The sequence below is a fragment of the Phalacrocorax aristotelis genome, chromosome 10 (assembly GCF_949628215.1).
Source record: "Phalacrocorax aristotelis chromosome 10, bGulAri2.1, whole genome shotgun sequence".
NCBI lineage: Eukaryota > Metazoa > Chordata > Aves > Suliformes > Phalacrocoracidae > Phalacrocorax > Phalacrocorax aristotelis.
The window spans coordinates 6,914,472-6,928,928 of record NC_134285.1 but is presented as its reverse complement, the minus strand read 5'-3'; the positions used below and the strand labels follow the sequence as shown (position 1 = coordinate 6,928,928).

General features: G+C 46.1%; 1 protein-coding gene across 5 annotated transcripts; it reads right to left on the bottom strand.

The window, feature by feature from the left end:
- Positions 1-14,192, bottom strand: CYP2W1 (cytochrome P450 family 2 subfamily W member 1). Of its 5 annotated transcripts, none has more exons than XM_075104963.1 (9): positions 14,124-14,192; positions 9,280-9,442; positions 7,851-8,000; positions 7,583-7,740; positions 4,988-5,158; positions 3,813-3,954; positions 3,304-3,488; positions 2,578-2,719; positions 1-2,076 (listed from the first exon to the last, which is right to left on the bottom strand). In XM_075104963.1, the coding sequence occupies exons 1-9, from the start codon at positions 14,175-14,177 to the stop codon at positions 1,889-1,891; spliced, it is 1,353 nt and encodes a 450-aa protein (XP_074961064.1). In that variant the 5' UTR covers positions 14,178-14,192; the 3' UTR covers positions 1-1,888. The 5 variants fall into 5 exon arrangements, with proteins under 5 accessions (XP_074961064.1, XP_074961062.1, XP_074961067.1 ...); XM_075104961.1 differs by lacking the exon at positions 14,124-14,192 and adding an exon at positions 11,870-13,659; XM_075104966.1 differs by lacking the exon at positions 14,124-14,192 and adding an exon at positions 8,859-8,968 and having other exon boundaries at positions 9,280-9,366.
- Between the last annotated feature and the right edge of the window lie 265 nt (positions 14,193-14,457).

Below are 14,457 nucleotides of genomic sequence, written 5' to 3'. Positions count from 1 at the left end.
TATCTCCGCAAAAGAAAGTGCCTGCCTCCCATTTATTTGTTCAGCCAAACGGTGGCAGAACATTGATTATGACTCAGCTACAGATTAATCTCACAGAAATCATTGGCTCTCAGGGGTGGAAATACCATTTCCCGTACTCCTCAGTGGCCCTGAGGGTCTTCCCTCTAGCTGCAAAACATGTTTATGCCTTGCAACAGAGTGACCTGAATTGAAAGCAAACATCTTGGGGCAGGACAGGTGGCTTGATTTTTAAGGTAAGATCTGAACAAATCCAACTCACACTGTGTCTGTGGCTCATGCCACATGCAGCTGGCTGGGCAGCACGTCCCATAGCCCAGCCTGCCATCCCTAGCGCTGCGTGATGCTGGGACCAGGTGCTCCTGCTCTCAGAGGGGCAATGATCAGGTAAAGGACTGCAGCATCTGTAAAGATTTGTAAAAGGAGGGCTGCCTTGTATCTGCAGCCCTTCTGCGCACTGACCAGGGCAATACCATCGTGCAGAACAGAATTTCTATTTTCTTCTTGCCACGAGATGGCACCACGATCCCTCTGAGTCACAGACAGCCCAGCCCTGCAGTCCTTACTGGGGTAAAAAGCCCTACCAACCACAAATTAGGGCTGGATAAGGAGGGCAGAGCTAAGCCTTGAGGCTTTATGCACCCCTAGTCCAACTGCATTCAGCTGTGAGCAAGGCTGGGAGCAAAGACATAGGCACCGTTTATTTACCATTAACCTGGAAAATCAGGTAGTCTGCAGGGAACAGGAGGAGTCTTCTCCCCATCGTACAGCAGACTAGGATCCCTCCCTGGAGTTAACCAGCTCAAACACTTTGTGGGACAATGGCTCAACCCACCTTCCATTGCAGTGCTATCAGCTCCTTCACTCAGCGTTTCAGACCAAGGAAGACGCCAGCTGCTGTAAAGGAGTCCTGTTGCCTTCACTGGTGAGGGGATGTGATGAGGCTCCACCTCTAGTCATCTCAGAGGAGGAGGAGAAGATATGGGGATATTGGGAAAAGATAGGGTCCTGACAAATCTTACAGAAACCTGGGAGAAGGAAAGGGGAGATGGACAGGTTTTCTGTCACTTTGCCCAGATCTGCCCAGCTTCTGTGCTGCTTAAGGAAAGAGCTTTTTAGAAACATCTTTGCAACGTTTGCATGCTTGCTTGTTCATGGAGCTCTGAAAAGTTGTGCTTATGTATCTGAGCTACCCTTGTGAAAATGCAGCGGGGTGAGTGTCTTCACTTGGCTGGGGGGAGCTGTTAAGCCCCACATCAGTGCAGGCATAGCAGAGCTGTACACAGAAAGAGCCAAAGACTCCCAAGGAACTGTGCTGAGATCCTGCAGAGCAAGGGGTACCTAAAATGTCCAGGGTTCAGCATCTGGGATTCAAAACCAGAAGTCTGCAAAATGTTGGAGGAACATCCATCAGACACAGAAAAAGCAGGTATCTGGGAATAATTTATCCTGTGTGCAGTAGGGAATGGGAAAAGAGCAGGGATTAGATGATGATCAACATTTGCATCTAATATTGCTCTCCAAGTGAAGAAATGATCCTCTCTTGTGAATCACCTTCTCCCAGAAGCTCAAAACTAGAATAACTTTCTTATGTTGTGTATTTGAAGTGTAAAGTAGTACTTGTCCTGTCATTTCCAGTCATGTATCTGTCTGGGATTTTCTAGGTAACCTTACCCACCAGTCTTCCTCTGCTTCTTAGAAAAAATATTTGTTCAACAGATATTTTAAGCATATAGCCAGCACTGGCAAGGTTTGGAGTAAGACAACTCTACTTGTATCTACTGGACAGGGATCTGGTTTCCCCTTTGTGCATCTGCTAGGCTCCACACAAGACAATTATGTGGATTTTTCTCAGTTCAGAGCCCTGGGCTTATTGGCGTAGCACAGCGCAGGCACACTGTGAATGGGGTCTCATGGTGAATCCAGCCTCTGCAGTCGTGTCCAGCTCAGATTCTGTGACCCCAGGTGGAGGCTTAAAAGTAAATTTCTGGATCAAGCCTGTGAAGAAGATGAAGAGCTCCATCATGGCAAGACTTTCTCCAATGCAGTTTCTCCGCCCTGCAATGCCAAAAGCATGGCTGTTGGTGGAGTGTTTGGGTAAGCGGTGGCTCAACCTGACACCTCTTCCCTACTACTTGTTAGTGTGAGGGACAGTATAGGCCTCAGAAATGCAAAATAGTGTGGCATGATATTCAGTAGCCATCACTGTTAGTCTCCTACAGGCATTTGAACAGGGCTGTTTCACCCTGAGCCTGCAAGGAATTGACCTGGGACACCCTAGAAACTGGCCTTCGCAAGGCAGAGGGAAGGCTGAACTCTTGCTTGAAGGCCTTAAGTCTTCTGTAGGTCCCAGTGGTGTCTATAAACACCAGGACCCAGTGTGCCTCCCAGTGTAGGCCAAGGGGCTGTGTGCAAGTCATCAAAACCCTGGGCAGCTATTTCTAAACCATCCCCACCACTGACATTCCCAACAGACGCTTTGATCCTGCCCCTTGGCTACGACCTTCTGAGGGGCAGTGGGAACTCAGTGCCCTTTGCAGGATCAAACACTTTCATTACCTGTGGAGAAGGGCAGGAATGCTTTCTTCTTTATGAAGTTCCCATCTGCATCAAGGAAATGGCTAGGGTTGAACTCATCTGGCGTCTCCCATTGCGTTTTATCCAGCAGCACGGAGGTGAGCAGAGGAATCACTGTTGTTCCCTGCAGCACAACCACGCTCTGCTTTAGCATGTGTAGCAAGCTTCTGGCTTTGCCCATTCAGCCACATAACCATTCCTCCCCTTGGGCTCTGTCTGCAAGCAAACTTCTACCTCTGAAGAAGGAATTTCTAGGCTTGTACATGACCATATGACCCTCAGTTAGTGGGGATGCCCAGTTCACTGGAATTACTAACAAGTGATTAAACAATTGTTGTTGTTTATTCCTGAATTATGAAGCAGAAGAAGGATGTGGACCAGGCTTCTTTCCCGCCCAGCTACTCTACTTGTCTCAAGCAAGGCAATGACCAGAGGGTGAGCTGCTCTACAGGGCATGAAGGGCAATGGAGAGTGAAGAGAATAAAGAACGGACTCCAGATTATTAAGACTGAGTTATGGGAAATGGGAAGTTGTGTCCATAGCCCTGAAGTCACACTGCCATCAGACACAGAGAAGATGGGGGATTAGGGAACTGGCTCTTCCTCACCAAAAGCCCTGTGCTTCAAGCTCCCCCACTCCTTGTGACATTTCGCCCTGTGGGTCACTGGTGTGCTGCACACTCCTCTTTGTCTGGAGAGCAGCAAGTACCTTAGGGATGAAGTAGCCTTTAAAGTGGGTGTCAACAGCGGTGCACCGTGGAACATGTGGCAGGAGGGTGACAAATCTCTGCACCTCGTGGATCACCGCGTTGGTAAATGGCATGTTTTTCCGGTCCTCAAAGGTAGGCAAGGAACGAGGGCCAAGAACTCGCTCAATCTCTGTGTGCACCTTTTCTGCAGGGCAAAGGAAAGCCATGAAGTGAGTCTCCCTCAGTGGTAAAGCACATCCAAATCCCAGCTCGTGCTGACTGTTGGTTGGACTACCCCAGGGCAGGAGGTTGCCTAGCCCCTGGGAGCAGAGAGGGAACAACCCCTCAGATCCTTTGGTCCTGAATGGTAGCATACAATGCTTGGACAGAAGTGGAGAGGTCCTAGATGCTTAGATTTTGGATGCATGAGAGGCTACAAAAGCTTCTACAGGTGAGCCGCACTTACGAAGTCACTGCAGAGTACTTCAGTACCCTTCATAAGAAAAGCAAAACCATGAAGGTGTCTTACTTTGAATCTCGGGGTACTTCATCAGCAGCAGGATGGCCCATTGCAATGTCGTGGATGTGGTCTCAGTGCCAGCCATGAGCAGGTCAAGCGCAGAGGCCAAAACATTTGCATCGTGAAAAAGCATATTGCTTTTATTTTGCTCCTTCAGGGAAATAAAAAGGAAAAAAACCCGCTACTGTTAGCATGAAAAGTGAGAACTAGGATGGGCAATGTAGTCTTCAGCGACACTACAGTATGATGTGTGTGAACTACAGGCGCCAAGGTGCACTGCATTGACATACCATTACAGAAATCCTCCAGTTTTCAGCAAAAATATTTTCACACTTGAGATTTTGCCCCCAGAAAATGAACTAACTGGACAAATTCACTAATTTTCCAACATCACATGACATTTATCTGCTCTGGGCAGTGGTTACTTAATTGACTCAGGACTTGCATCCCCTGCTTGGGCATCCTAAGAAGGTGATAATTGTTGAGAGGTGCAGGACAGTGCCTTCCCAAGCTGGGGAGATGGGGTTTGTCCGGGAGTGTGCCAGGCACTCTAGGAGTCGCAGGAAAACCGAGGACACCATTGGCACATCAACTCTGCTGGCCCTGCTTCATGCTGTTCCTGTGTGCAACACCTGAGGCACTTGCACAAAGCGTCGAGCCCAAGTACCCATCCTGCCCACCACCCATCTCAAGTACGTGGATGCAAACGCTTGGAGAAAAAGGACAAATAAAGACTAATCCTTCCTTGCTGTACTTCCACACTATCATTCCTGTTGGTAAATCCACTACATGGGAGCAGGTGATGTGGTTGCACAACAGGAACTTCTGCATCTCTGCAACCAGGAATCTGTTGCCTCTTCCCGTGCCCGTAGGTAGGGATGCGTCTGCCCGGAGTGTGTTGGAAAAATGACATTACCCTTCCCTCTCTCTCTCTCTCTGCAGCAAGGAAGGGACTGTAGCTGGCACCTGCGGACAAGTTTTAGACATCCATGCGATATGGTCTAGTTAATTATTTTTTTGCTTTTCCTTCAGTAAGCAGTATTTAACATATTAAAATAGGAGGATGTTTACCAAAAATTTAAATATTTTCATATAGACCGTAGTACAGCATGTTCATTAGACAAGTAACACGGAGCATCTCTGTATAAGATACCACACTAGGCGTCGTCATGTTGTTGAAATACCTCTTGTTTGAATACCAGTGCATCAATGTAGCTCGTCAGGTTGTTTTCATTAATACTTTCTTTGCTTTCCTTGATGCACTTCCTTAAGATCACACACACCTCTTCTACTTTTTTCAGTATCAGCTTGTGAGGTTTGAGGAGGAATCCAAGGAATGGATAGAAATTAAATAACTAAAAAGAAAATAAAGGGGGGAAAAAAAACCACAGAAAAAATTAAATTCACTGATTACCTTGTAAAACTCCGGTATCATAATGGAGAAATCATTTATGTGAGGAACCAAACGACACGTGATTGGACTCTCCCTTTTTTGGCAACTAAAAAATTTTAATGTACAAAAATACTTCCTCTTATTAAAAGTTCTTTACAGAAATGAATGGAGCCTATCAGAGTAGTCTAGACGGAGCCTATAAACACAAATTAAAAAAAATACAATTAAGGGAAAGTGATAGTAAACTCACAAAACAATGAAATTACATTTTTAAAGAGGTAATAAAGCAAAAAGACAAAGCATTACGCATTACGCAAAGAAAACTCCGAATGTTTAGCAAGCCAAAATACTTATGTTTTAAAGTTGTTAGATCATCATTTTTAACTTTCGCATGAATTATAAATCAATTACACTCAGTTCTCAGCATCGTTAAATTTCACAGCACAATAAACAGTTGCATTTTATGTGCAGGGGGTTACTTACACCATTTCTCAATGTTATAAATAAACTGGCTGCAGAGTAAGATTCACAAATCTCTTGCTCTTGCTAACTGGTTATCATTTTTGCTGTTTCCTGCAAAAACTAAACCTGCCACAGAGATTAAAAGAAAAGGGATATTGTACTATTGTAAATTGTAACTATTGTAAATTGTAACTATTGTAAATAGGTCTCATTCAGGTAATAAATTCATCAACATCCTTTTTTTTGACAGCTTTTTGGATGGCTGTTCTAGTATTACCTTAAGTAACGAATACTCTAGTCCTTGTGGTGGCGAATTAAATTTAACAAGGGCCCTTGGCTCAGATGAGGGCCTCTTAGTTGGGATACTCTTTTTATACCAATGCAGCTCCTTTGAGCAGGTGATGATTTCATGCTACAATGGGAATTGTGTGTCATGTCTGCAGCTCTGTACTTCGTACTGCTACCTCTAACTTCACTAGTTTCTTAAGCTGTAGCAAGGGACCAAAGCCTAGTAACCTCCAAATACACGTGCAATTATTCCTAAGACAAGAGGTTACTTTTGGGATGTTCGCACAGCGTCCAGCAGAAAATAACTGGAACAAGCCTGGGTATTTTCCTTTGTATGTGCACAAATAATGTCATTATTTTAATAATTTTATCACCAGGGTGTTTTTAAAGAAACTAACTTGGGCCATGCCCTCCAAGAGGCACCTGATTCCCTCCTGTCTCTTCTACCATGAAGTTGGTGAAGGGTTTAGAGGAGAAACCCTAAGAGGAGCAGCTGAAGTCCCTTGGTTTGTTCAGCCTGGAGAAGAGGAGGCTGAGGGCAGCCCTCATCGTGGTCTGCAGCTTCCTCACAAGGGGAGGAGGAGGGGCAGGTGCTGATCTCTTCTCTCTGGTGACCCACGACAGGACCCGAGGCAACGGCAGGGAGATGTGCTGGGGAGGGTTAGGCTGGGCATTAGGGAAAGGCTCTTCCCCCAGAGGGTGGTGGAGCCCTGGAACAGGCTCCCCAGGGAGGCACCACGGCGCCAAGCTTGGTGATATTCAAGAAGCACTTGGACAAGGCCCTCAGAGACATGGTGTGAATATTGGTGGTGGTGTGTGCAGGGACAGGAGTTGGACTCGATGATCCTCATGGGTCCCTTCCGGCTCAGGACATTCTGTGATTCTATGACCTGACACTTCTTTGGACCAAAAATACTAGGGAGTAGGAGATGCTGGCATGTTGTGTTTTATTGTGGGTACTGCTGGAAAATACTGACAAAAAAGCAAAAAAAAAACCCCATCAAAAAACAGGTAAGCAGAGTCCCTCTGAACTCTCTGTCAAAAGTGCTACAGACATTTTGGAGACATACTCCAGGAACATTTTCCTGCAGTTACTGTGAAATGCCGAAGATGGCTGCCCAGATCCCAGTCCTACATCAGGGTCTGTTTCCTCATGGGAGACTACAATTTGCCATAAACCATAAAGTTTGCAAAATAATGTGACTATAAATAATAACATAAAGGGCAGAGTCTACAGTGCTTCTGTGGATTTCCACTAATGCTCCTGGACACTGCCTGCCCCAAGTCCCACCACATTGGAAGCCTCACTTATTGCACCTTCTGGCTGTAGAAGAATCAGGCACATCCCTTCTGCTGGCAAGGTCACATCAGCATCGCAACCCAGTGCCACCACGTGATGTTGGACCTCCTTCGCAAGAGGATTTCATAAAGGAAGAAAAACCCAAAGCAAAGAATCTCGTCCCTGCCCGTGGCAGGGGGGTTGGACTAGATGAACTTTAAAGGTCCCTTCCAACCCAAACCATTCTATGATTCTTACGTTTCAGTACCCTAAAGATTCTCCAAAAACATCCAGTAATAGTCAGCTTGACCTACCAGCTCCAATGAGATACTGGAGCATCTCAGGAGGGTAACTTACATGCAAGAATGGAGAGCCCAGAAGGTGCATAACTTCATCTATGAGTCTTAACAGAGTGAGAAACGTTGGGTCTTCATAATCAAACCTTCTCCCAAAAAGAATAGCAAAGGTGATGTTGGTGGGGGCCATATTCAAAAATCGTAATTGGAAAGGTCCACCTAGAAGTGAACAAAATCATAACTGTATTGGTCATTTCTGGAGCAACCCAGAGGTCTTCACAGTGGCTTTGTAAAGTAGCATGAAACACTCGATGCCATCTCCAGCTCACCGTTGAAGGATTTGATCAACTCAGTGAGAAAGTGAAGCTCCTCAAGCATTCTTTCTTCTCCAAGACTCTTCCCCATGCCAAGATCCCGCATGGTGGCTACGGTGAACCGCCGCGTTGTCTTCCAGAGCTCTTGAGAAGAAAAGAACACACCTACGGAGGGATTGCACGCTGTGTTTGCCAAGGCGGTACAGGATTTTCTCAGAAACACCAAAAGCACAGCTGGGGAGCTCAGGTATTTTGCAACCTGGTTGAGCCTGGTTGGGAGAGGACTGGATGGCTCTGTGGGTGCTGGCTTGGGAAAGCAGCACCCCAGGTAGGTTCAGGAGAGCAGGAGGAAATACTTTAAACAGTTGGGTGCTGCTCACACCAAAGCTCTGGTTTGGCTTATTTATAGCTTTGTCTCTTTGCAGCCATACAGAGTAAAAAGCTCTATGCATGGTATTTGTCTCAGGCTGACTTGTTTTTCCTTAGAAAAATTACCCAGCTGTTTCAGAGAGCAAGGCTAGGAGCAGATGACACCACTCTATCCCTGTCATGAACAGGACAAACGATTTCACTAAACAACTTATGTTTTAGAGGATGAACTGTATACTGTGCTGGGGGACAAGGAGGGGTGGCAGGGGGGCACCTTTGCCTACAGCTGGGGAATAACCCCTAGCTGGCCAACCCATCTGCCAAAAAAAGTGCTCAGCTAAGAGGGCACGGAGGTGTTTGTGTACAATTCAGAAGTCCTCCCTTCCCAGGAGGGCTTCCAGGGCTGACCATAGTCTACGTCTTCATATGGTGGTTGGGAAAGTAGCGTAGTGTACCCTTCCTCACACTGGGCCTCACTCTTAAAAACAAGATGAAAAAAAACCCCACGCACTGTATGCATTATATACATATTAGGTCATCAAATCTTTCCCTTTCAGCCCTGGATTATTCCCTTCATTGTTTTTCAATGTCTAGTCTTGGGCAATGTATTACTTTTTAACATGCAATTCAAAAACGTGCCAAAAATCTGTTTACAGAAGTAATTGTCTGAGGTACAAACAGCCCGTGCTATTGCACTCTTGCCAGTTCTTGCAGTCTTTATCATGAGTCATGTGTGATCCACGCTTTGTCTGAACTCCCAGTAACTGTAGAAAAGAGATTGCATAAGGACCTCAGCCTTCACACTGTGAAAAATAATTTCCTTCCCTCTGCACTGCACAAAAGAAACCCCTTGAAATCTGACCCAAGTGCCACTAAAAGCAAAAAACTGATAAGGCAAATAAGATCCCCAGAAGTATTTTTCTTAAGAAAACACACAACTGCCCCCAAGCCCCACAAAATGTATCCTTCGATGATAAGGACACAGCTCAAGACTCTTAAATGCTGTTGGAATTGAAACAACAGATTTGAGAAACAGCACAGCAAGCACGTCCCTATCTTTTCAACCTGGCAGTACCATTTCCATGTTGGATGTGGTAGAATATTGGTATAGCTGGTCTGTCCACAAACTCATCTGCCGTGTTCAGAAGGGCATCCTTTACTGCCTCGTAGCCAGTCAGCACCACCACCTTCTGAAACCCTAAATGGACAGTGAACACGGGGCCGTATTTCTCTGAAATCTAGGAGAGAAAAATCAGAGTGCGGAGGTCATCAGTGGGAGTGGTATGTCCTGCTGGGGTGGCTGAATAGTTGCCTTCCCTCCTCCTTCTGTGGCCAGAGGGGCTGGAGGGATGCCAGAGATAAAGCCCTGAGACGCTTAAATGAAAGCGGGATCAAAACAAACAAACACTGGTCTGTTTAACCCAACAACTTCCATAAAACCACTTTTTTTCTGAGCTGGCTGGGCTCAGTTTGGTGCAGTGGGTGTCCCTGCTCAAGCAGGGGAGTTGGACAAAACGATCTCTAGAGGTCCCTTCCGACCTCTACCAATCTGTGATTCTGTGATTCTGTGAAAAGAGGCAGAAGGTAACACGACATTTTGGGCACCAACAGCAGCATAAAAGCATCACCAAGATCTGTCAGACATCTATGGAGCAACTGCTGACCAGGCAGGCTGTAACGCTACCGTCCACCACAAGAATATGAAAGAGCAGGTGTCCTTATTTATAACAAAAAGTTAAAGAAAAGCTTTGTTGCAGTTAATGCAAAGAGGTATATAATATGATTCACCAAGGATAGACATATGAAGTCATAAGAAACCATTGCTCTTTCGACTTGCCTTAGAAAATTACCACAATACCACACTCCACTTTTTATTTTTGCTGCACCATATTTTTCAAGCGAACGCACAGCAGGACTTTATAATGAGATCTGAGATAGTGTGTAGCAGGAGCTCTCTGGAGGCTTACAAACATGGTCCTGCCAGGCCTTACAAGGAATTAAGACTTGACTGAGAGCAATGGAGTGAGAACTGCATAAAGCTATCGCAAGATCAAGCCTGGTGTCCCATAAAAGGAGACCAGTTCTGGCAACGTAAACCAGAGGAGGCTCCAAAGATTAGCGACCCCTCCTGCTGTTCCAAAGCAAACAGGTAGCCCAGGCAGAGTCTAATCAGTGCTTCAGCAATATAGCCAGGCTTGTTGAATTTACACAAAAAAATAGTTCACAGGACGCTGATTTCAATCATTTGTTCAAAATAACATTTTTGTTGCTGCATCATCTACTGTGCAACTTTCACATGGAAATCCTTTAGGGAGTCTCCCTTCAGGAAGGATTTTCTACTCCAGGTCATTTGTTCGCTAATACCTTAAAAGTCTTCTGGCAAGTCAGCTTTCAGATCATTCGTGCAGTTCCACAAGCCCAATATAAAATCTCACCCCAGCTGTAGCTGCAGCCCAGAGGACCCTGTTGCTGTCCTCTGCCCTTTGCAGTCAGGGCAGAGCAGACTGCAAAGGGCAGAGGACAGTGAGAGGGTCCCCCAGGCTGCAACCACAGACCCCTTTCCTGGCTGATTTCAGCAGTAGACCCTTCTTCCAGTTGGCTTCTTGACGCTACAGTTCAATGGGGGAAAGAGGGCATCGGGGTGGCCAGTGTGCCCAACACCTTTCCCAGAGCCTGTGCTTTACTAAGGTGCTATCACCTTGCTCCTGGGTCCTCAGGTCACCTCCTTTCCAGTTTGTGCTTTCCTCATTCTTCCCAGCACGTCCATGCACCACGCCAAAAACCGCTTCTCCCCTACCCTCCTCTGCAGAAGGATTCCTTGTCTTGCCAGAAACAGGAACCACAGTCCAAATCATTTCCCACCTCCCAGGCTCTGGGTGTTGAGCCCACTGTGAGCTGGCTGGTGTAAGACGAAGATGCATCTCCAGGACACCTTGGAGGCCCCTTGCATGGCACGGTGATGGGAACGAGACGGGGAAAGCCAGCTCCTCTTCCCTACGGAATGCTAAGCTGGTTAGAGGGCTGCTGGCAACCTGATGTTACAAGGCTTGGTGTAAGGTGCAGGATATTCACACCCCACGTCCTGACCTGCTGAGCCACATTTTGGCTTTGAGAGACCAAATACATTGAAATTTTCCCCTTTTTTTCTGGAACACAGGTACAAGGCAACTGTGACTCCTACAGAAAACCTTGTCTTGCGTAAGTCCTAGTCATTCACTGTTTCAGATTATTTCTCTTACATCTCTTCTTTGGGCTGTGCTATATTAATTTCCATTCTCATGAAAAACTGGCAACACAAATAAGAAATGCAAGCTATTTTGGCATCAATCTTTTAATTTGGCTACGTGGACACTCAAATATTTTAAAGTATTTCACAACGCAAGGAAGATGCCAAAATTTAGGTCCATCGGTCTGCTCTGATGCAGATACGCATATTTTTCAACGTGTGAGTAGTTCTCATATAAGCACTGCTCATCTTTAACATCACCCTCCGCAGTGTTGGGATTTAACAGTTTCCTTGGTCACTCCGAAAACTTTAAAACATCACAGATTTTTCAAAAAGCATTTGGCACCAAAACTCATCTCAGAACTGCCACCAGAGGAGAATTTTAAATAGGTGCATGCTGACATTCAACACCCCAGAAACAAAGGACACTTGTTCTTACCTTCATTAGCGACTTGTCTTGCCTTCTGATGTCCAGCAAATGTAGGTTGCCAATGATTGGAAGAGGAAACGGACCAGGAGGCATATTTAAAGCTGATTGCTTAAAAAGTTTTAAAACATAGAGCGCAGCTGATAAAAGCAATGCGCACACCCCACAGATGAAAAGAGGTGTGAAGGCAGCCATATTTTGATGGAGCTTGCCTCTCTGGAAAGCCACTGAGACACCTTTATTAGAATGCTCACATTATTGCATTATATTTATTCAGAGTAAATGATGTCAGGGTTTTTGCTGCACTTTGCACAATCTTCCCCTCCACCCCCAGCTCTCCACAAAAACTGGAATTTATGTCTGCAAAAGGCAAAGTCCAAACACAACTCATAAAGGTACAGGCTTGCCGGCTTCCCGCCGAGCGCGGCGGGGCAGGTTTGCTTCTCTTCCACAGCTGAGCTCAGATCCTTCTGCCCGCAATAATTTCCCAGCACCTGGGAATCCCATATCTGCTTTATTATTCTGCATCAATCATGAAATTTCTCTTTAGATTTCCTCTTCATCCCTCTCATCCATCCTCTTCATCTAACCTCTTCTCCGAACACAGGCAGCTCTTTACCCTCTGCCTTCAGCTCTCTATCTTAAAAATGCCAATCCCACAATAATCCTTCAGGATAGACAAGCATTGCTCATCCCACGGTACAGTGAAGGAGAAGCAGGTCCTGCAGGCAAAGGACTTGCTCCAGGCCATGTGTGAAGCTGGGTGGACAGCATCTTCCCTCCTTTCCCACCTTCTTGTGTCCTTACAGTGAAGCATTTTCTCCCAGCGAAGGAAAACAAAACTGGACAATCTTCACATGAAAAAAAATCCGGACGCACTTGTTGCCTCTGCAGATTGGGAGCTCTGTTGCTTATCTCTGCACTCTTCCTATTTATTGACACTTTGAATCTGGGCTGTCCTAAAGATCTATACGGTGTGCAGACCTAAAGCCGCTACTCCTTACGCCGGGTAGCCCCATAGCCTGGTTTGGGTGATTTGCCAGCCTTGTGTAAAACACCTAACAAGGCACTTTTACAGTTCTTACTCTTCCTTACTGCGGGCTACATTATAGAAAGTTCAATAAAATGCAGTTGCTGACCTCCTCTTGGCTTTTTCCCCATCAGAGGGTGGTGAAAAACTAATTCACCACTGCAAACTCCGAAGTTGTAATTCAGTCTCATGCCTCCCTCTTTCCTGAGCGAGTGTTTCAGCGAGGAACATTTCTTCCTGCTCCCCATCCAGTGCTAACCGGTACCACTTTCCACTCTATACACAACAAAAGGAACATAAAAAACATGTCTTGGAGAACTGGATTATTGAAACAATATGAATGTGGAAGTCTTTCTAAAAGATCTGTTCCTACTGGTTTCAGGCAGCGCCTAACAGAGTGAGACCTGTCAGAGACATCAGTGGAAACACACATCACTTTTGTAAGATTACCCCAATCTCACAAATGATGCAATGGTCCCGTAGGTAGGAAAACAGCATTTGATAACTTTTTTTTGAGCCCTTTTAGATCACAAGGATTTTGTCTGCTCCATACTGTGATATGAGATGGCATCAGCCTTGAGGATGCTTTGGGACTGCTCCAAGGTGCAGCAAGGTTCACACTTACACTGGACACAGCACACATTCAAACTTGGACTCTCGCATCCACCTCAGGCAGGCCACAGACGGACTGGAAAGGACATGATCTCAGCTTATATCCAGTCCTCTCTCAAACCGTCCACTGCCCAGGAACCGTCCATCCATCCCAAACCCACTTGCATTACAAACAACAGCATTTGTGGTAAAAGCAGGAGACCGGGAGTCTGGATATATGCGTTTGCATCCTTGCTTGGACAATGACTGGTCTATGTGGCTTTGAGGAGTGCAGCGCAGGGCTGTGCCCCAGGACAGCCCCAGAGCCTGTGTCAGGGCCGGGCTGTGAATGCAGCTGTTGTGCCTGGAGCCCTGCTTCCCTGGGGCTTACTCAGCTCCTACCCTTTCGCTATAGTCATTTCTGGGAGCTCTGTTTGGGCTCCCCGCAGAGAGGAGGTAAGCGGGACACGGTGTAGGAACAGCATCGTCTCACACCGTATGAATTAGCAAAAGCAAGAGGCAGAGAGATGTCACTCTGGCACTAAAAATGTCTTTGATTCCCGAAGAGAAGGGAGAAAGGAAGCAATCAGCCCACCTCCCCACACAAACCCAGCCTGCCCAGCAGGAGGAGAGGTTATTCATTACCTGCAGGGTGAAGCAACCCGTGAAAGAGGCAAAGCTGGGCAAAGATAACAGCATCTTAGATGGCCTGCAAAAACATTTTCACCTAAGAGATTTAAGTTAAAAATTAAAATGAAAATTAATCTTTATCTAGGAGTAAATGATCTCTCCGAAAAAAATCAAACCTCCCCAGTCAGGGCAGGGTCATGGCACAAGTCACAGGAGAAATTATGGAAAGGAAAACAGAGAAAGAAAAGCCCTTACACAGAGGGCATGGGTCTGAACCACCCACGGATTTGTAGTTGGGAAAGGAAGTCATTCCTTGGGCTGTGTATAATTATTTGGAAGTCAAGCCCTT

Excerpts from the sequence above, each read along its gene's own strand:
- CYP2W1 (XM_075104961.1), bottom strand. The coding sequence starts at position 12,052 with ATGGCTGCCTTCACACCTCTTTTCATCTGTGGGGTGTGCGCATTGCTT. Across the intron at positions 9,443-11,869 it reads AAGACAAGTCGCTAATGAAG|ATTTCAGAGAAATACGGCCC; the intron begins GTAAGAACAAGT and ends TTTCTCTCCTAG. Across the intron at positions 7,741-7,850 it reads GTTGATCAAATCCTTCAACG|GTGGACCTTTCCAATTACGA; the intron begins GTGAGCTGGAGA and ends GTTCACTTCTAG.